Source organism: Martes martes (assembly GCF_963455335.1).
Source record: "Martes martes genome assembly, chromosome: 6".
Taxonomy (NCBI): domain Eukaryota; kingdom Metazoa; phylum Chordata; class Mammalia; order Carnivora; family Mustelidae; genus Martes; species Martes martes.
Window position 1 is genome coordinate 80,691,158 of NC_137893.1, and position 23,108 is coordinate 80,714,265.

The 23,108-nt window shown below is 38.6% G+C and overlaps 1 protein-coding gene across 1 annotated transcript in view; it reads left to right on the forward strand.

Annotated features, from left to right (window-relative positions):
• The first annotated feature begins 11,803 nt into the window (after window positions 1-11,803).
• The window catches only part of MCM9 (minichromosome maintenance 9 homologous recombination repair factor), a 90,582-nt gene continuing 79,277 nt past the window's right edge, over window positions 11,804-23,108 (forward strand). The window contains exons 1-4 of the mRNA XM_080806305.1: window positions 11,804-12,091; window positions 14,895-15,205; window positions 18,017-18,333; window positions 19,749-19,830. Of these exons, the coding sequence (XP_080662431.1) occupies window positions 14,902-15,205; window positions 18,017-18,333; window positions 19,749-19,830 (703 nt within the window). The 5' untranslated portion in view covers window positions 11,804-12,091; window positions 14,895-14,901. The remainder of the gene's footprint in view (window positions 12,092-14,894; window positions 15,206-18,016; window positions 18,334-19,748; window positions 19,831-23,108) is intronic.

Consider the following 23,108-nt stretch of genomic DNA (forward strand, 5'->3'; position numbering starts at 1 on the left):
GGAATGCAAGTTGGTCCAGCCACTCTGGAAAACGGTATGGAGGTTCCTCAAATAGTTGAAAATAGAGCTACCCCATGACCCAGCAATCACACTACTCGGTATTTACCCTAAAGATACACATGTAGTGATCCAAAGGGGCACATGCACCTGAATGTTTAGAGCAGCAATGTCCACAATAGCCAAACTATGGAATGAACCTAGATGTCCATCAACAGATGAATGGATGAAGAAGATGTGGTATATATATACAATGGAATACTATGCAGCCATCAAAAGAAATGGAATCTTGCCATTTGCAACGACATGGATAGAACTAGAGGGTATTATTCTAAGCGAAATAAGTCAATCAGAGAAAGACAATTATCATATGATCTCTCTGATATGAGGAATTTGAGAGGCAAAGTGGGGGATTTGGAGGGAGGGAAGGAAAAAATGAAACAAGATGGAATCGGGAGGGAGACAAACCATAAGAGACTCTTAATCTCACAAAAAAAACTGAGGGTTGCCGGGGGGACAGGGGTATGGAGAGGGTGGTTGGGTTATGGACATTGGGGAGGGTATGTGCTATGGTGAGTGCTGTGAAGTGTGTAAGCCTGACGACTCACAGACCTGTACCCCTGGGGCAAATAATACCTTATTCGTTAATAAAAAAGGAATTAACAAAGCAACAAAAAAAAAATCAAATATAAAAGTTTCAGTAGATTGAAAAAAAAGACTAAAGCAAAGTTAGATAACAAATATTTTACTGCTAGGACAATTATTCAATACAACAGACATTATTCAGCCTCTACTATGTAAAAGACGGTGTTTTAAGAGCTTTGAAACTAACAAAGATTCCTGCTCACATTCCAGCAAATGTTAAGTATATTTTTTTAAGTTTTTATTTATTTATTCTCAAGAGAGGGAATGAGAGAGAGCATGAGAGGGGAGAAGGTCAGTGGGAGAAGCAGACTCCCCATGGAGCTGGGAGCCTGACCTGGGACTCAATCCCAAGAGTCCGGGATCATGACCTGAGCCAAAGGCAGCCGCTTAACCAACTGAGCCACTCAGGCGGCCCAGTACATAAAATGGAATACAAGATACAAAACAGAACTAAAATGGAAAGATCTACTATAATAAAGTAATTTTCAACTACACGACTAGAAATTTACAGAAACTAGGTAAGGGATTCAAAACCACATAATTAACAATATGAAGGATCGAGTGGTAGAGAAACATGTTAAGTATAGACATGATAGAAAATATTTTTTAAAGGACACAAATTCAACTTCTGTGGATGAAAACTACAATGGCTGAGACACAAAATACACTGTATAGTTTTAACAGATTAGACATTGCAGAAGATTAGTGAATTTGTAGACACAGAAATATAAAGTATTCAAAGTGAAAGAGAAAAAAAGAGACCAAAAAATTAACAGAATTCTCAGTCAGTTCTGCAAGCCAATGTCAAATAGCATAAGAATATGTATAGTTGGGAGTTCCCAAAGAACAGGGGAATGGGTGGCAGAAAAAGATATTAGATGAAATAAAAGCCAAAATATTTTCCAAATTTGATGAAAACTATAAACCCACAGATATAAGAGACTCAACAAACCCAAAGCTCAAAAATATGAAGAAAAACACATCATGGCAAATCATAAGCTGTTCATAGGTGATAAAAAAGAGAAAAGTTTCAAAGGAGCCAAGAGAAAGGGTGTTCTTTATAAACGAACTAAAATAAGGATGACAATAGATCTCTTATTAGAAATAATGTAACACAGAAAACAGTAGAGCAAGGTACTGAAAATACCGACAGTAACAATGTGTTTATCTACAATTTTATGCCCAGTGAAAAGGTCTTTCAAAAATATAGCTTATATCTAATAAAGCTGTGGTAATCAAAACAGTATGGTACTGTCACAAAAATAAATACATAGATCAAGAGAACAGAAAAGAGAATCCAGAAATAAACCCACAATTATACAGTCAATGAATCTATGACATAGGAGGCAAGAATACACATATTCCCAAATGGTGCTGGGAAAACTCTTTTGTAGGACAGCTACCTGCAAAAGAAGGAAACTAGACTACTTTTTCCACACCATACACAAACATAAACTCAAAATGGCTTACAGACCTAAATGTGAAAACTGAAATCATAAAATTCCTAAAAGGAAACAGAGGGTAACTTCTTTGACATCATCCTTAGCATGTTTATTCTAGATAGCTCTCCTCATGCAAGGAAAATGAAAGCAAAAATAAACTATTGGGACTATACCAAAATAAAAAGCTTTCATGTATCAAAGGAAACCATCAACAAAATGAAAAGGCAACCTTCTAAATGGGAGAAGATATTTGCAAATGATATATCTGATAGGGAGTTAATATCTAAAATATAGACACAATTCAACACCAAAAAAACCCAAATAATCTGATTTGAAAATGGACAGAGGACCTGAATAGACATTTTTCCAAAGAAGACATATAACTGGACAACAGAGACATGAAAATATGCTCAACATCACTAATGATCAGGGAAATACAAATCAAAACCACAAGGAGGTATCACCTTACACCTGTCAGAATAGCTAGAATCAGAAAGATAAGAAATAAGTGTTGGCAAAAATGTGAAGAAAAAGTAACCCTTGTACACTACTCATGGTAATGTAAATGGGTACAGTCACTATGAAAAACAGTATGGAGGTTCCTCAAAAAATTAAAAACAGGTGTACCTGGGTGGCTCAGTCAGGTGAATGATTTTTTTTTTAATATTTTATTTATTTGACAGACAGAGACCACAAATAGGCAGACAAGCAGGCAGAGAGAGAGGAAGGGAAGCAGGCTCCCTGCTGAGCAGAAAGCCCAATGTGATGCGGGGCTCAATCCCAGGACCCTGGGATCGTGACCTGAGTGGATGGCAGAGGCTTTAACCCACTGAGCCACCCAGGCGCCCCAGGCGAATGATTCTTGATCTTAATTCAGATCTTTATCTCAGGGTAGTGGGTTCAAGCCTCATGTTGGACTCTGCGCTGGGTGTGGAGACTACTTAAAAAAAAAAATTAAAAATAGAAATGCCATATGATCCAGGAATTCCACTACTGGGTATTTACCCAAAGAAAACAAAAACACTAATTCAAAAAGATATATAAACACACATTCATGTGTTTATTGCAGCATTATTTACCATAGCCAAGACATGGAAGCCAGCTAAGTGTTCACTGGTAGACAAATGCATAAAGAAGATGTAAGATATCGGGGCGCCTGGGTGGCTCAGTGGGTTAAAGCCGCTGCCTTCGGCTCAGGTCATGATCCCGGCGTCCTGGGATCAAGCCCCGCATCGGGCTCTCTGCTCAGCAGGGAGTCTGCTTCCTCCCTTCTCTCTCTGCCTGCCTCTCTGCCTACTTGTGATCTGTCTGTCAAATAAATAAATAAAATCTTTAAAAAAAAAAAAAAAAAAAAGAAGATGTAAGATATCGATCTAGATCTAGATCTAGATCTACACACACATCATGGAATATTACTCAGCCACAGGAAAAAAATGAGATCTTACCATTTGCAACAATATGGATAACCCTAGATGATATTATGTTAAGTGAAACATCACTGAAAGACAAGTATGATTTCACTTATATTTGAAATAAAAAAATGAATAAACAAACAAGAAGCAGTAACAGACTTGTAAATACAGAGAACAAACTGATGGGGAAGTGAGAAGGGATATGGATAAAATGGGTGAAGGAGAATGGAAAATATAGTCTTCCAGTCATGGAATGAGTCACAGAATAAAAGGTATGGCATAAGGAATATGGTCAATGGTATTGTAATACTGTTGTATGGTGACAATAGCTACATGTGTAGTGAGCACAGCATTCTGTATAACCCTGTCAAATCACTGTTTTACACCGGAAACTAATAAAACATTGTGTGTCAACTACACTTCAATTAAAAAATACCTATATGTCATCTCTAAATATCAAATCATTATGTAGCATAGCTGGGACTAATAATACAACACTGTATATCAATTCTGCCTCAATAAGAAAAAACATATATATAACATCTGCGGATATATAAAAGTATGTATTCATGGCAAACAATTAGATAAAAGAAAAATTACATCAAAAGAATATATATGTAACTGAAGATATCAAAGGGGATAGATAGGTACAGAAAATATTTGAAGAATGATAGAAGAACACTGGAAATCACAAGTACTTGAGTAAATTTAAGTAATTATTTTCTTATTGTTATTTAAATCTATGTAAAAGATAACTAAAACTTCTAGTTTCTGGTCAGCATTTAAGAAGCCTGAAGGTAGCCACTCCACCCTACAAAATAGGAAACTGAAAAGCTAAAAAATGAACAACTCTTCTTAGAACCATAAAAGAAGGAAAGTCACAAGCAAACAACTGGCCCCCAAATTGGAGAGATAATAGGCCAGTACAGATAACTACAACTTACCAGAGCAGAAACTGAGTGAAACTCTCCATAAGAACGGGTGCCACAGTAGGTATAAACTTGAACTGCAATTGATGAATTACTGGAGGCTTGGTGTAGGCAAATCCAAAAAGATAAAACTTCAGTGGGGCAGTCACACTTCTAAGAGTCTTACTTCTAAGAGTTCACGGGATCCTCACAGTGAATATTGGAGAAAAGCCCCTTTGTGCTTCCGACAGGGTTTGGGAAAAGGGAACCATTTTGAAACACACCAGAGCATTTTTTCCTTCTTAAAAAGTTCTGCCTCAGCTGAAACTAGTTAACCAGAGCCTGCCCTGCTGGGGTTTATCAGAGCCAAATTGTTCTGGGAGAAGAGAAACCCTCAACTCCAGCTCGCTCTATCCTTTCAGAGGAAGGAAGAGAAATACACACACTCCTGCCCACTATCACCATCGGTCCCACCTACAGGGGGTGGGGACTGAGACCAAGTGAAGTTCAGAGTCCAGAGGCAAAAGCTAACTAACTGGAGCCTAAGACCTAATCACAGGACTACAAAACATTTCCTCTCCCCCTACACCTTACTACCACACTCCTAAAGCCTATTTACAGTACTTTTACCCAGTAGATTATGTCCCTCTTTCAACAAAAAATTAGAAAACATACTAAAAGGAAAAAAAAAAACACAGTTTGGGGGAAAAGAGAAAAAAAATAGAACGGCATTAAAATCAGACTCAGATTTGGTAGGGATATCGAGTTATCAGACTGTGATACAAAATAACTCTGATTAATATGTTAAGGGCTCTAATGGATAGATAACATGCAAGAACATATAAGAAATGTAGGCAGAGAGACTGAAATTATAAGAACCAAAAAGAAATACTAGATTAAAAACACTTTAAAAGAAATGAGGCACGCCTTTGATGTTCTCCTTGCATGCAGCTGAGGAAAAAAAATCTCTCAGCTTAAGGATATGTCAATAGACACTCCAAAAATGAAAAGACAAAAAAGACTGAAAAATAAAAAGCCCCAGAATATCCAAGAAACCTAGGACAACTACAATAGGTGTAACGTACCTATAATGGGAATATCAAAAACAGGAGAAAGACAGAAAGAAAAAGAAGCAGTATTAGAAGCAATAAGAACTGAAAACTCCCAAATTAATGTTGGACACCAAACCAAGGATCCAGACAGCTCAGAGAATAGCAACCAGCATAAATGTCATAAAACTACACATAGGCATATTATTCTCAAACTATAGACAATCAAACATAAAGAAAAATTAGTGAAAAGAGAGGAGAAAAAACACCTATAAAGCAAAGACGAGAATTGTATTCAGCTTCTCAGAGACCATGCAAGCAAGAAGAGAGGGCAGTGAAATATTTATGCTGTTGAGAAAAAAACCCACAAACCTAGAATTCTGTTTGTGTACCTTGAGAAATTATCCTTCCAATGTGAAGTAGAAATAAACACTTTCTCAGACAAACAAAAATTAAGGGAATTTGTTGCAAGCCAGCCTATCTTGTAAGAAACATTAAAGTTCTTTAGAAAGAAGAAAAATTATATAGGTCCAATAGTCAGATCTACAAAAGGAAGAGCACTGAAGAAGGGTTGAGGGAAGGTAAAATAAAAACTTTTATTTTTTCATACTCTTTTTTTAAAAGTTTTTTATTTATTTGTTTGACAGACAGAGATCACAAGTAGGCAGAGAGAGAGGGGGAAGCAAGCTCCCTGCCGAGCAGAGAGCCCGATACAGGGCTCTATCCCAGGACCCTGAGATCATGACCCAAGCTGAAAGCAGAGGCTTTAACCCACTGAGCCACCCAGGAGCCCCATATTTTCTCATATTCTTAATTGAACTAACAGATAACAGTTTGTTCAAAATAACAATAGCAACAATGTATTTGTGTATGCTTATAATATAATATAAACAAAATGAATGACTAGCAATGATACAAGAGATGGGAGGGAAGAATTAGGATTACTTTGTCACTGTTAAGGTACTTGCACTACCTAGAAATGGACCTGGATAATCATAAATGTATATTGCAAACTCTAGGGCAACCAATAAAAAAAGTTTAAAAAAAGAAGAAGCATAATCGATTTGCTAAGAAAGGAGAGAAAATGAAAACATACAAAATCTCAATTAAAACTACAAATGACAGAAAAAATATAGAAGACAATAACAGGAACAAAGGCAACAAACAGAAAAGATTGACATATATAGTAGATACTAATCCAATTATATAAAAAATACTTTGAACATCAATGGTCTAAATACTTGAATAAAAAGACAGATTGTCAGAGCAGGTTAAAAAAAAAAACAAGATCCAACTATATGTTATCTATAAGAAATCTACTTTAAATAAAGATATATAAGATTAAAAGTAAAGAGATGGAGAAAGATATACCATGCAAACACAAAGCAAAAGAAAGCAGCAATAGCTATATTAATTTCAGACAGAGCAGACTTCAAAGCAAGGGAAGTTATCAGGGATAGTGAGAGGCATTACATAATGATAAGGAGGTCAACCTTCCAAGAAGACAAAACAATCCTTAATGTATACGGGCCTCAGAATATGTGAAGTAAATATTGATAGACCTGAAAAGAGAAATAGACGTAACCTATTGCAGACTTCAACACCCCTGTAGAGAAATGAACAGTTCCAGCAGGCAGAAAATCAGTTAAGGACAGAGTTGACATCAATCAACTGGATATGATGAAGACCTATAGATTACTTCATCCAACAGCAGCAGATTACATTCTTCTCAAATTTAAATGAAACATTCACTAAGACAGACAACATTCTGAGTCATAAAACAAACTTTAACACTTTTACAAGAATAGATATTATATAACGTCTGCTCTTAGACCATAATGGAAATAAACTAGAAATTCATAACAGAACAAAGACTGGAAAATGCAAAATAGTTGGACATCAAGCAACACACATTTTTCTAAACAACACTGGGTCAAAGAAGAAATCTTAAGAGAAATTTTAAAAATGCCTTGAACTAGAAAAAAAATACTTAGAACTAAATGAAAATGAAAACACAACTTATCAAAATTTGTGGGGTGCAGCACAAAAAGTGCTTACAGCAAAATTTATAGCATTGAATTCATATACTAGAAAAGAAGAAAGATCTAATATCAATCATCTAAGCTTCAACCTTAGGTAAATAGGAAAAGAAGAGCAAATTACACAGCAAAGTAAACAAAAGAAAATAAATAATAACAATTAAAGCAGAGATCAATGAAACTAAAAACAGTAGGTCAATAGAGAAAGTCAATAAAACCAAACACTGTTCCTTTAACAAGATTTATAAAATCAATAAGCCTCTAGCCAGACTAACTAAGGAAAAAAGACACAAATTAGTAATACAAAAAATTAAAGAGAGGGTATCACTGCTGATCCCCTAGGCATTAAAAAGATAATAATGAAATATTATGAACAACTTTATGCCCATACAGTTGATAACCTAGATGAAATGGACCAATTCCTTGAAAGATACAAACTGTCAAAAATCACAGCTGAAGAAACAATCTGAATTAGAAATCGAAGAAATTGAATCAATAATTAATAACCTTCCAAAACATAAAGAACTGGGCTTACTGTGAATTCTACCAAACATTTAAGAAAGAAACTATACCTATTTTCTACAATCTCTTCTAGAACACAGAAGCAGAGGGAATATTTCCTAACTCAGGCCAGCATTACCCTAGTGCCAAAATCTGACAGATACATTATAAGAAAAATAGAGACCAATATCTCTCATGAAGATAGATGCAAAAATCTTCAATGAAATATTAGCAAATGAATCCAATAGTGTATAAAAAGAATTAGGCACCATACCCAAGTGCGATTTATCCAAGGTAGGCAAGGCTGTTTCAGCTTTTGAAAATTAGTTACTGTAATGCATCATATCAACAGACTAATGAAGGAAAATCATGGGATTGTATAAATAGAAGCAGAAAAAGCATTTGACAAAATCTAACACTCGTTCCTGATAAAAACTCCCAGCAAACTAGAAATAGAGGAAAACTTCCTCAACTTGATAAAGAACACCTACCACAAATCCCAGCAGCTAACATCATATTTATTAGTGAGAAACTTGCTTTTCAGACAAAGATCAGGACCAAGGCAAGGGTGTCCCCTTTCCTCACTGCTTTCAGCATCATACTAGAAGTCCCAGTTAATGCAATTAAAAAAGAAAATAAAAATCACAGAGATTGGGAGGGAAGAAATAAAACTATTTATTTGCAGGTGACATGATCATCTGTGTAAAAATCTGAAAGAATCTACATATAAAACTTCTAGAACTAATAAGTGATTATGGCAAGACTGCAGGATACAAATATGTAGAAGTCAATTGCTTTCTTATATATAAGCAATGAACAAGTGGAATTTGAAATTAAAAACATATTATCATTTACATGAGAATCCCCACACACAAAAAGGAATACTTACGTATAAATCTAAAAAGATATGTACAAAATCTATATGAGGAAAACTAAAAAAGGCTGATGAAAGACATCAAAGAGCTAAATTAGTGGAGAGATAGATATTCCATATTCATAGATAGGAAGGGTCAATATTGTCAAAATATTAGTTCTTCCCAACTTGATCTATAGTTTCATTCCATCCCAGTCAAAATCCCAGCAAGGTATTTTATGGATGTTGACAAAAAGGATTCTAAAGTTTATATGGAGAAGCAAAAGGCCCAGAAGAGCCAAAACTCAATATTGAAAGAGAACAAATTTGGAGGACTGACACTATCTGACTTGAAGACTCACTATAAAGGTCCAGTAATCAAGACAATATGGTATTAGTGAAAGGACAGAGTAGTAGATTAATGGAACAGAATAGAGAAACCAAAACCAAACCACATAAATAGAGACAGTCAACTGATCTTTGACAAGGGAGCAAAAGGCAATACAGATCTTTGACAAATGGAACAAAAATAGTCTTTTCAACTAATAGTACTGGAACAACAGGACATCCATGTATGTGCGTAAGCATGTGTGCGCACACAATCTAGACACAGATCTTAACATCTTCACAAAAATTAACTCAGAGTAGATCACATACCTAAGTGTAAGACATAAACTATAAAAGTCTAAACCATAGGAGAAAACCTAGATGATTTTGGGAATGGTGATGACTTTTCAAATACAACACCAAAACACAATCCATGAAAGAAATAATTGATAAGCTAGATATAATTAAAAGTAAAAATCTGCTCAGTGAGAGACAATGTTATGAGAAAGAGAAGATAAGCCACAGACTGGAAGTATTTGCAAGACACTTCTGATAAAGGACTCTTAAAACTAGACAGTAAGAAAACAATCTGATTCAAAGATAAACAGAAGACCAGAACAGAAACCTCACCAAAGAAGATATACAGATGAAAAGTAAGCATATGTTCACCACCATAGGTTATCAGGAAACTTCAAATTAACATAACAATGAGATACTACTACACAACTATTAGAGGGGCCAAAATCCAAAATACTGAAAACATCAAATGCTGGAGAGGACGTGGGGCAAAAGAAACTCTCATTCATTACTGTCAGGAATACAAAATTGTATGACCTCTTTGGAAGACATTTTGGTGGTTTCTTACAAAACTAAACATACCCTTACCATTTGATTCATTCAAGAAGCAATCATGCTTCTTGGTATTTACCCGAAGGATCTGAAAACTTTAACCCACACAAAAGCCTGTACGTGGATAAACATACTGGCTTTATCCATAACTGGCAAAATTTGGAAGCAACCAAGATATCCTTCAGTAGGTAAGGGGACAAATAAAGTGTGGTATATCCAGATAATGGATTATTATTCAGCACCAAAAAGAAATGAGCTATCAAGCCATGAAAAGACATGGAGGAAACTTAAATATATATTACTAAGTGAAAGAAGACAACCTGAAAAAACTACATACTGTATGATTTCAACTACAGGTGACCCTGGAACAACACAGAGGTTGGGGTTGACCCCCTCACACATTAAAAATCCATGTATAGGGGCACCTAGGTGGCTCAGTGGATTAAGCCTCTGCCTTCGGCTCAGGTCATGATCTCAGGGTCCTGGGATCGAGCCCTGCATCCGGCTCTCTGCTTGGCAGGGAGCCTGCTTCCCCCTCTCTCTCTGCCTGCCTCTCTGTCTACTTGTGATCTGTCTCTCTCTGTCAAATAAATAAACAACAACAACAAAAATCCATGTATAACTTTTGACTTCTCAGAAAGTTCATTACTAATGGCCTGTTGACAAGAAGCCGATAACATAAACAAATGGTTAATACATATTTTTATACATATTATATACTGTATTATTACAGTAAGGTGAGCTAGAGAAAAGAAAGTGTTGTGGGCGCCTGGGTGGCTCAGTGGGTTAAGCCGCTGCCTTCGGCTCAGGTCATGATCTCAGGGTCCTGGGATCGAGTCCCATATCGGGCTTTCTGCTCAGCGGGGAGCCTGCTTCCCTCTCTCTCTCTCTCTGTCTGCCTCTCTGCCTACTTGTGATCTCTGTCAAATAAATAAAATCTTTAAAAAAAAAAAAAAAAGAAAGTGTTGTGTTATTTAAAAAATCATAAGAACGGACGCCTGGCTGGGTCAGTCAGAAGAGCTTGCCATGCTTGACCTCAGGGTCATGAGTTTGAGCCCCAGGTGAGGTATAGAGATTACTTAAATAAATCTTAAAAAAAAAAATCGTAAGAGAAAATACATTTCCAGGACTGTAAAATACCGACGTATAAGTTGACCCATACAATTCAAACTGTGTCAATGATATTTGCCATCCTGGAAAAGGAAAAACTATGGAGACGGTAAATAGACTAGTTGTTGCTACAGATTAGGTGGGAAGGAGGGATGAAGAGAGCACAGACTTTCAGGGCAGTGAGACTATTCTGCGTAACACAACAACGATGGATACATGTTACTATACTACATCTGTTAAAACCCATAGAATGTACAACACCAAGAGCGAACAAGACCGTAAACCCTGTAGTTTGGTGATGATGATGTTTCAGTGTATGTTCACTGTAACAAATGCACAACTCTGTTGAGTATGTTGACATGGCGGAGGCTTTGAGTGTGTGGGGAATATGGTATATGAGGGGGAGGGTTACAGAGGAAAACACAGCAGAAAATCTTTGTGACCTTGTGTTTGCCGGAGTTCTTAGCCCCAAAGCGCGAACCGTCCACGCAGCTTGTGTTCCGCAAAGCCCCGCTCTCCCCGTTCCACCTGGGGCGGGAGGCTCAGCCTGGCCCCGCCCTGGAACTCCTCGGGCCCTGCCCCGGCCCTCCTGGCCCCGCCCACCGCCCCGCCCCGCCCCACCTTCTCGCGTCCCGCGGCACCAGGCGGGGCGCGCGCCCGCCCGCTTCTCCACCCGGAAGAGCCACCTGAACGGCGAAGTTGAGGCGGTGCGCGGCTCGGCGTCCGTCGGGTGCGCGGGCCCGGCGGAGGAGCCGGCGCCGTGTCTATTTCGCCCAGGCGCGACGCAGATCCGTCGGAGCCTGCGCGCCCCCGCGCCCGGCGCCTCGAGCAGCCGGCGCACGCGCCGCGCCCCGCCCCCCGCGGCCTCCTCGAGCCCCCGCCGCCAGGCCGGAGCTCTCCGCGCCCCTTGGCCTCGGGACCAGCGTGTCTCGGTGACTTCTGACACTTCGTGCCCGCCAGTAAGTGACAGCCGCAGCCTCATTTCACCGTTCCTATTATTTTTTTCTCCCCCAGTTCGTCCTAAGTCTCGCTCACATCTGTTAGTTCCCAAACTATTCAACTCCGGGATTGGTCGGGCGACCGAGCTGCCGGGTTGCCGAGCCCGGGTAGTGTCAGAGACCTGCTGAGATTTCGTAGGGCAGGGACTGCGTCCAGAGACGGGAGTGGAAAGCAGCCCTCTGAGTACAACCCGACTCCACGTTTGCCGAGCGCCCGCGGGCGGCTGAGCGGGCGGGCGGGGAGGAGGTGCCTGGAAGACGCGGGCTGCCGGCGAGAGGGGCGGGTCTTAGGACGCGGCGCCGCGGGGACCGACGAGGGGGCGGGGCTCCCGGTGGGTGTGGCGCGGCCGCTGGGCGGGCTGTGATTCCCGGTGGTCCAGCTGGAAGTGGCCGCTTAGTAGCTCTCGTGGACGCTTCACGCGGTCGGAAGGATGAAGTAGCACGTCGTTGTTATTTTGACCTCACTCAATAAGTAAAAGGAAAGGGAACTTGAAAGTTGTAGAACAATAAGGGTGGGCATGTTTATAGGGGTAGCAAACTGCTTAGAGTTGAAGTTTTGCGCAGATTTTGGAAGGGGATGCTGTTTTTTTCTTTTTTCAAAGATGCCATTTCAACAAAGACTAAGCAGAATTTAATCTGACTTTAATTTGAACCGTGAACTCTGCAGCTACCTTTTTGCCCTATGTGGAGCTGTCTTAAATTGCTAAACTTGTGGCTCCAAATTTAATATGCATTTATAGAGTCTTAGAGATTCATTTGTAGCAACTCTTGGGAGTCAGGTTTTTTTATTTGTTTGTTTTAAGCGAAGGCCACAATCTGGATATATTGTATGATTAATTATTTCCAAGTGCTTTTTCTGCTTTACCCTTGACTGAATTTATATTACCTAATCAAAACAAATTATCAATGTAGTGGCCGTAATTTGTTCTCACTCATTCTCCTGGATATACGTATACCCATCTGTCAGTCTCACACTGGTGTCCTGTAATTGTGAGAATTCTTGCCCTATTACACATACCCATTTATTCCTTCTACACTTTCTAGAATAGTAGGTTCCCCAAAAGGCAAAATATTAAAGAGCCTGTGTAACACATAGGATGCTGAAATGTGAACTTCATAAGGCATCTTTTATCGTCTGTTTGTTGAACCAAATACAATAAATGGTGGGTGAATGAAATGTCAAATTAAAGTACATTTGTCCTCCAGTTCTCTGTTTCCAAACCAAATAAAAGTTTCTTAGATGATCGATTTCAGCCATTTATTTGGAACTGCCCGTTGCCATGTTTATGATTGTCACTCCATTTAACTTTAATCCTCTCCTTTGTACTCCTATTCATACTACATTTTTACCCTGTTAGGGCACTGTTTGATTTGATCTGTCCCTTGGTTCTCTGAGGGCATTGAGGATCTTTTATTGTGCTTTTTATTTCCCAGCATGGTATACCAGTATGATAGATATCTGTCTGTATACATGAAAATAGAATGGGGGTAGGCTCTTTTAATCTGTAGGTACAAATTTAAAAAATACATATTGCCAGAGGAATAAGATAGGTGAAATAATGTAATATAGTATATTTATTTTCCAATCCTAGTTATTTATCATTTAAAGACCAATTTTCCTTTTCTTTCCGCAGTTTAATTACCTAGTTTCTTGACACTCTTGACAGCTGTTTTTGCTGAAGCCAATAGGTTTCCTAGGTTAGGAAGAGAAAATGAGAAACAAACTTACCTCAAAATGTAAATTTCTGAAGCAGATCTGTTAACTATTCAAGTCAGAACTGGCTATCCATTTATGTTCCATTTATGTAGCAGAAAACCCATGAATATGTATGTGTGTAATGAGAGAGAATGAAAGAGAGAAAGGAGGATATGTTCTTTGTATGAAAAAAAAACCTAGAACTATAACACATGCAAAGAAGTAATGTTAGCCAAAAGACTGCTGTTCAAGATTTTATACCTGAGAGCAAATGTGTGTATAGAATGTGGTTGAAGAAAGGGGAGGGGCGCCTGGGTGGCTCAGTGGATTAAAGCCTCTGCCTTCGGCTCGGGTCATGATCCCAGGGTCCTGGGTTCGAGCCCCGCATCAGGCTCTCTGCTCAGCGGGGAGCCTGCTTCCTCCCTTCTCTCTCTCTGCCTGCCTCTCTGCCTACTTGTGGTCTGTCTGTCAAATAGATAAATAAAATCTTTAAAAAAAAAAAAAAAGAAAGGGGAAAGGCCTTTTTCATAGCATATCACAGGGTTAATGAGGAAGTTTGGGGAAAAAAGAAGGGAAAGCCATTGGACCATTTTGGATTTCAATGATCAGTATAAACAGAATTCTTTGACTTTGGTTTAGCTTCACTTTTTTTTTTAAAAGATTTTATTTATTTGTTAATTTGTCAGAGAGAGAGAGAGAGAGATCACAAGTAGGCAGAGAAGCAGGCAGAGAGAGAAGTAGGCTCCCCGCTGAGCAAGGAGCCCGGTGTGGGACTCGATCCCAGGGCCCTGAGATCATGACCTGAGCGAAAGGCAGCGGCTTAACCAACTGAGCCACCCAGGCACCCCTTAGCTTCACTTTCTTAAAAAATACATTTACTGAGTGACTATAACAGGTAGTTCAGATCTAATTAAGATTTTAATTCAGATAATATTTTGAGTTTATAGTGTGGCCCATAACAATTTACAACCAGTTTGTTTTATTTTTTTGTTAACTTGTGTCTAAGTCACAATATCAGAGTTATAATATGGTCTTTTTCGTTAATCACCTTTTTCTTTAATCACCTAGATTCAAAATGAATAGTGATCAAGTTACACTGGTTGGTCAAGTGTTTGAATCCTATGTTTCGGAATACCATAAGAATGATATTCTTCTAATCTTGAAAGAAGGTGATGAAGATGCTCATTACCCAGTTGTGGTTAATGCCATGACACTTTTTGAGACTAACATGGAAATTGGGGAATATTTCAACGCATTCCCTAATGAAGTACTAACAGTTTTTGATAGTGCTCTGCGAAGATCGGCCTTGACAATTCTCCAGTCCCTTTCTCAACCTGAAGGTGCCTCTATGAAGCAGAATCTTCATGCCAGGATATCAGGTAAATCTCTTAAGGATTTTACTGCTACTTACTCTCTAAGAACATTTTGAGAAATTTTAACACATATTGAACTCAGAGCACTAAGACATAATTGATATTTACACTTAAAATATATTTATTGTGTAGTTGATGGTCACTTTTAGAGCAGAGTAATGACTTTATACTGTTTCCTCTGGACATTTGGAAGGCTGGGATACTATCCATGCCAACCGAGGGGAAGGAGACTGTATGGAGACAACATTATGTTAGTGTGCCCATATACATACATCAATATGTGTGTATAAAATTGTAATTCAGAGCAGTTTTATGAGCATTTGTGACTACTAACAAAAGAATTGATAATACCAAGAATTAGGAAAGTGGTACATTCTACCTTGTGATCTTCAAAACAATTTTAGGAAATTTAATATTTTTATATCTCAAGTTTAGTATTATGCTGGTCACCTGTTTAGGCACTCAGTTTTTGTCGAATGAATGACAGATTAAGTATCTTAATTTTTAAGATGCTGTAGTGGAGCAATCAGCTTGTGGCAAAGCTCTATCTTTAAATTACCGCAGATTAACTTGGAGAACACGTGTACTATATTTTGTTTAGAAATACTTTATAGAACATTTCAGAAAGGTGGGGATTTATAATCAACAATAATGCTTGCTGTGATTCGAAAAAGATGAGTCAATATAGTAGAACTTTTTGGAGACTAATTAAGATCCCCTCCAAAAGACCATATATTTGATTTAATTGAAAAAATAGTATTTTATCTAGAATAAAATTAGGAATATTATAAGTCTTTAAGCATTAGGACACTAGATAATCTCTTGGTAGGATCAAGAACAAATATTACTTTATAATAATGTTGCAAAAAGATTGTTAAAAGGGATTTTAGTTAATGTTACTGAAATGGTATTTAAGAATGGTTTTAGTTTTAGTCTGTCCTTATGTTTAAATATGTTTCCATGCTTAGTTTAAATACCAGAATTTTGTCTGCCTAGGTGACCCTATTGGTTTCAGGTAAATTTAGCCTTTTTTTTTTTTTTCTAACTTTCTGAAAAAGTAAACTGCAAATTATGTTATTACCATGGCACATTCATTCTACAAACATACTAAGTTTAAGGCATTTGCTGGTCTTTTGGGAAACCAAAATAATAGGGTATAGTCCCTCATCTAAAGAAGCTCAAGGCTGTAGGGGAAATAGCTATATAGTCAATTATTTACCAATGGTGTTCATATGCCCAAAGCTACATGTCTATGTGTATGTTAAACATAATTGTAAAGGAACTTAGTGGCAGCTTTTATGTTATGTGATGCATGCCTCACTTATGGTAGGTGCAAAATATATTAGCCCACAGAACAAGGAGTGAATTCTAGCAGATTCACTGGAGATTTTAAGAAGAGAAGGTAAGGCAGGGATGGAGGTGTCCCGAGCAGAATGATCCAGGGATGGAAATAGTCTGGTTTTAGGTGTATTGCAGCTTCATCTTGGACTCCAGGAAAGGCATTCAGTTATGAAAACAGATTGCCTCCATGTTTCAGTCTCCTTAGGAACCTAAGACATTTTCTGGTTTGTCTTTACAGGATATACGTTGCACTTTGTCTTCTGGGATTTTTTTTTTTTTTTAAGATTTTATTTATTTATTTGACAGAGAGAGAGATCGCAGGTAGGCAGAGAGAGAGAGGTAAGCAGGCTCCCCACTGAGCAGAGAGCCCGATGCGGGGCTTGATGTACATCACACACCACCACCACCCTTTCACTGGTAGCATTGAAGAACATACTTAGTAACATATGTAGTAAGACAGAAAATTTAAAATAAGTTGACATTTCTAGGAAAACTCCCTCTTAGCATCTTTTTTAGTGTTAAGATTTTGATTGTATATGGTCAGTTTTGCTTAACATACGGCCTTATCTTTATATTTTAAGCTTATTTAAAGGTTATTTTAAGCTCCCTCTACCTGCCACTCCCCCTGCTTGTGTGCTTGATCTCTGTCAAATAAATTAAATGAAATCTTAAAAAAAAAAAAAGGATTTTCTTTGGCATTTTGTACCTTTTAAAGAGTTGCCTGTTTATTAATGGTGAAAAACACAAGTTTTTAAAGGGATAAATGGTGCTGCTATGGCTAAACCTCTAGGTAATTCAAGGCTTAGAAACAGATTTATGTATTAATAAATTCTGAACCTAACTAAAAAAAGTAAGAGCCTTCTAGTGCTTGGGGATCTGGTCATTATGCTACCCTCCCTCCCTTTATCACTCAGCTTTATGGTTTACTCAGTCATCAGTTGATTTTATGTGTTGCCTGTGGTAGTATGCTTTTAGTTGAATGAGGTTACAGTTACATGCTGTATTTAGATTCTGCTGTGATAGCCCTCTTATGAAAACCAGCCCTTTTTAAAATTCTGGTAATTATGTCATTTGGATAAATTTTTTTTTTTTTTTTTTTAATGATTTTGTTTGAGAGAGAGCACAGAGGGAGAGTGAGAGGGAGAAGCAGACTCCCCAATGAGTGGAGAGCCTGATGGCAGGGCTTGGTTCCAGGACCCTGGGATCATGACATGAGCTGAAGGCAGGTGCTTCACCGACTGAACCACCCAGGTGCCCCTGGATATGTACTTTTAGAAAGAGTCCACTGATCATTGTTCTTCAAAATAATTCTTTTCTCTTGGTTGAGCTGATCTGATTTTTTTTTTTCCTTAAAAAGAACTCAAATTTTTGTTCTGAAGTTATACCTTCTTCCCTAGGAAATATGAAAAGAATATAGTCCATGGAGTCAAATTCCAAGATATAAGTTGATGGGTTTTTGTTGTTTCTCTCCATTAGGTTTGCCTGTTTGTCCTGAGTTGGTGAGGGAGCACATCCCTAAAACCAAGGATGTGGGACACTTTTTATCTGTCACTGGGACAGTAATTCGAACAAGTCTGGTGAAGATCCTGGAGTTTGAGCGGGATTACATGTGTAACAAATGCAAACATGTATTTGTGGTCAAGGCTGACTTTGAGCAGTACTATACCTTCTGCCGGCCATCCTCCTGTCCCAGCTTGGAGAGCTGTGATTCTTCAAAATTCACTTGCCTCTCAGGCTTGTCTTCATCTCCAACTAGGTGTAGAGATTATCAGGAGATAAAAATTCAGGAACAGGTAAATGATCAGATAAATGAGAAAAATAACAACTTTGAAGAAGGTTTTTTCAGCTGTGGGCGAATTACCAGGACTAGGAAACCAATACAGGACTACAAATGGAACTTGTGTCATCACACAGTATAGTTGCACATATATCAGAATACAGTCTTTAGAGACATGCAGTATTCATCTCTGTGTAGAGAGCATTGGCAAAAGGGTTGTGGACTGACAATAATTATGTTAAAATTAAGTAAATATTTAAAAAGTTCAAACAAGGGGGCACCTGGATGGCTCAGTTGGTTAAGCGACTGCCTTCGGCTCAGGTCATGATCCTGGAGTCCCAGGATCGAGTCCCACATCAGGCTCCCTGCTCGGCACAGAGTCTGCTTCTCCCACTGACCGCTCTCCTCTTATGCTCTCTCTCTCTCTCATTCTCTCTCTCTCTCAAATAAATAAATAAAAAAAAAAAAAAAAAAAAACTTTAAAAAAAAAGTTCAAACAAGCTGTATTTAAGGGATAGGAGAAAAATTAAATGGGTTTAAGTGATTACTAAACATTGGAGTGGTCAGGATTTGGGATTTAGGCCCAATTTTATTTGCTGTGTCCAATAAGGCATACATAGACCTCTTTAACATGTCAGTGTGTGCAAGGTTTTCCTTTACTTGCCACAAAGGCGCATTCAGCGTTGAGGACTCAAACTCATGTCATTCTTTATACACCATTCTTTTTTTTTAATTTTAATTTTTATTTATTTATTTATTTTTTATACACCATTCTTAACACATGGCCTCTATTATTAGTCCAGGATGGTAGTTACAGCTATGTCACTGCCGTATGCTAGGCCGGGAGGCGGGAAAGGGAGGGACAGACAACAGCATCAGCTATCTACCCCAAGTCTCCATTCAAGCCAACTTCCTTGAAGTCTCTCACACCATTTCTACTCATATTACATTGGCCAGAGCTTAGTCATGCGACCATGCTTAGGTGCAGGAGAGCTGGGAAATACAGTCTTTTTATTACGTACATGTCCACGTGGAATAAAACCAGGGTTCTGTCACTAAGGAATAATCAAAGGAACCGTGATCGGTCCCAAGTCTTGGGACTAGAGGTCAGGAAAAAACTACATGTCTTCTAGGTAAGTAACTCTGTAATTATGTTTACTAATTGGAGTGCATGTTTATTTTGGCCCTCCACAAGGTAGATTATATTTGGAGATATTTTTCCATAATGGTGTTTTTATTTTACTCTGATTTTAGTGAGTTTGTAAATGGATAATAGGCACAACTTTCAAGAAAATTCTATAAATCCCCATCATAATTAAATTAATTGTATGACAATACCAGGGAAATAGAAACAGTAATTTCAAGAACTGCTAGGCTTCTATTCAGCATGTATTTAAGCATACTCAGTATGTGTCTGCTTTTCCTTGCTAGGTGCAAAGGCTGTCTGTTGGAAGTATTCCACGATCTATGAAGGTTATCCTGGAAGATGACTTAGTAGACAGTTGCAAATCTGGTGAGAATTAACTTTTGCTAGCTTATATAAGATGTCCTAAAGTACTGATTAGGAAAAAGCCACTTTTTATTTTCCCAAGAGCACTGGGAAGTGAGTGTGAAGGCTTAATTGCTCATCTTGAGAATAGAAACTCGCGTGGAGGTGGGAGGTGATACATAACAGGAACGAAGCTGGCTTAGCATTCCTGTCCAGCCACTTATTTTATAAATGAAGAACCCAACTTGCCCAAGGTCACATGGAGAGTTAAGTAGCAGAACTAGAATATGCATGCAGATCTATTGACTTTTTTGTCCAGATATATATATCTTTACAGTATATCCTTGCTTAACAGCAGCAACTTCAAAAATTGTAGTAGATTTAGCCTTTGGTTAAATAAAATGCATCAGATAGTATGACTGTATCAGATGTTACTGTACTCTTATTGCTATCTAGAAGAAAGTAGGTGATTATTCCTCTCTCCTCTGTGCTGGTGACACCCAGCACATTGATTTTGTCCTCTGAGGGATCTCGGTGTTTCTATTGGCCAATTGCCTGAATTGGGAAGGAACTGAAAACCATACTGAAAAGAACTGTGGGTGTTTAGCATAGAGAAGCCTCAGGAAGGACATGACAGCCAACTTTTCATTAATTGGAAGGTTGTCATACAGAAATGGAATTACTGTTACAGAAGATACTATTGGGTTTCAGTAGGGTGAAGCTCCAGGAAGGTAGATTTTTGACTCAATATCTAATAATATAAGGGGTTCACCATGGGACTCAGGTGATGGTGAGTTTCTTTTCCCAGAGACAGTCAAGCATAGGGTATACAGCATCTTGGTAGTGACTTAGGTCTCATGATGGCAGTTGGTCTGGATGATCTACAATGTTTGGCAAAACAAAGACTGTGAGCCTCAGAGCTGTTCTAGAAATCTAAGGGCTCCAGAAGGGGTTATTGCGATGTCATCTTGGTTATATTTTGATTTTGAGGCTAATCAGACCACTCATGGCTTTCTTTTGCCCTATCTCAACTCATCTCGCTGCTCTTGTTCTTATTGGGGAGCCTGGGAAGAATCAAACTTTAAAGTTTTTGTGGAAAAGGGCACCTGGGTGGCTCTGTCAGTTGAATGTCTGAATCTTGGTTTCAGCTCAGGTCATGATCTCAGGGTTGTGGGACTGAGCCCTGTGTCAGGCTCTCTGCATAGGGCAGAGTCTGCTGGAGATTATCTCCTTTGCCCTCCCCCTCTGTTCTTCCCACTGCTTGTGCTCGCTCTCTCTTTCTCTAAAATAAATAAATGAAATCTTAAAAAAGAAAAAAAGTATTTGTGGAAGGGCAAGGATTAACATCAGCCCACATGTATAGAATGGAAGTGTTCTACATTGAATTTTAAAATTATTGTTTTTATAAAGAATATAGTAGGTAGGGACGAGTTTTATTGGAAAAATTAATAAGAGGTTTTGTAAATCAGCAGTGCTGCTCAAGAGAGTACTCTAAAAAAAATTTAAAAAAAGGACTCTCTTCTGCAATAGCCACATTTTTTTTTTTTTTTTTGACAGAGATAACAAGTAGGCAGAGAGGCAGGCAGAGAGAGGAAGGGAAGCTGGCTCTCCGCTGAGCAGAGAGCCCAACGCGGGGCTCGATCCCAGGACTCTGGGATCATGACCCGAGCCAGAGGCAGAGGCTTTAACCCACTGAGCCACCCAGGCACCCCGCAATAGCCACTTTTAAATATCACGAGATATTCTTAATAAAATTTGATATTTTAAAAGGATTTTTAAAACAAATATATTATTTTACATATGTAACGTGAAAAGAAAGAATAAGAGAATAAAGGGAGCTTTTTTTCAGTTGTTGGTAGAAGCTAGGGCTGTAAAATTGACATGGCACTGGTTGGCTAAAGGTAAAGATCTCAGACACCGAGGGGACTGCCTTCAAAGGGGTAATCTGAAAGTTTTAATCAGAAACTTTTTACCAAAACTGAGAGGCACTGAAGACTCTAGTATGGAGTTGAAAAGTCTTTTGGATTTACAGAATTTCAGTTCCTAAAAAAGTTATCATAGAACTGTGAAACTTTGGTCAGTTTCTCTGAGGTTACTGTTTCCAGCCCTAGAAAAGGCAGATGGCAGCCTGCCCCTAAAGCCAGCAGCTTCCGCTCCCCATACACATTCCCAAGGCCTTGACCACATCTGTGTCTGTGAAGAAGGTTTGAGAGCTTATTCTTTTTCTTTCCTCTTATTCCAAATAACTTTAAAACTGTTGCTTTTACTGTTTGCCTAGGAATTTCCACTTGCTTTTTAAAAAAAAGATTTTATTTATTTGACAGAGAGAGAAATCACAAGTAGGCAGAGAGGCAGGCAGAGAGAGAGGGAGAAGCAGGCTCCCCGCTGAGCAGAGAGCCCAATGCGGGGCTCAATCCCAGGACCCTGAGATCATGACCCGAGCCAAAGGCAGAGGCTCAACTCACTGAGCCACCCAGGCGCCCCTCCACTTGCTTTTTAACATTTAAGTTACATTGAAGGTAGGTCAGAAAATGGAAATGGCTGGTGAACTTCAGCTGGGTGTCAGCAGTTTTTTCTTAATTCACCTCAACATTCCCTGCTTTAAGTATTTCCTGTTCTTACTCAGACCTTAATCTCACTCACCCTGAGTCTGTAAAGAAAACTCATAGCATAAATGTGTCCCTTGGCAGAAACAGGTATGTCTAATTTCTTATTCTACATCCCTGTTCTCTCCTACCAGATAGATCAAAAGTGCTTAATTTCAGGGCGCCTGGGTGGCTCAGTGGGTTAAAGCCTCTGCCTTCAGCTCAGGTCATGATCCTGGGGTCCTGGGATCGAGCCCCCCGTCGGGCTCTCTGCTCGGCAGGGAGCCTGCTTCCCTTCCTCTCTCTCTCTGCCTGCCTCTCTGCCTACTAGTGATGTCTGTCTGTCAAATAAATAAATAAAATCTTAAAAAAAAAAAGTGCTTAATTTCTCCAAATTCCATTTTCTTTTTCTTTTAACGTAGATTTCTCCAAATGCCTCATTTATAAAATATTTATGAGCTGCCATTTCATTAAAACGATGAGGCAAACAACTGTGGAAATACAGGAGTTCAGTATCTAGGGTCAAAAGTAATTCTTTGTCAAGAGACTGCCCCCATCCACCCAAGAATCACCAACCTATAGTTTGAAATTTATGTCAAATATATTAACAATTAATAGTTGTCTAAACAGTACTCCATGGAAATAACAACTTTGATCATGGATTGCCTGCTAAAGGGACCAGGCTATGGCAGAGTTCTTTTTTCATATAGGACTCTA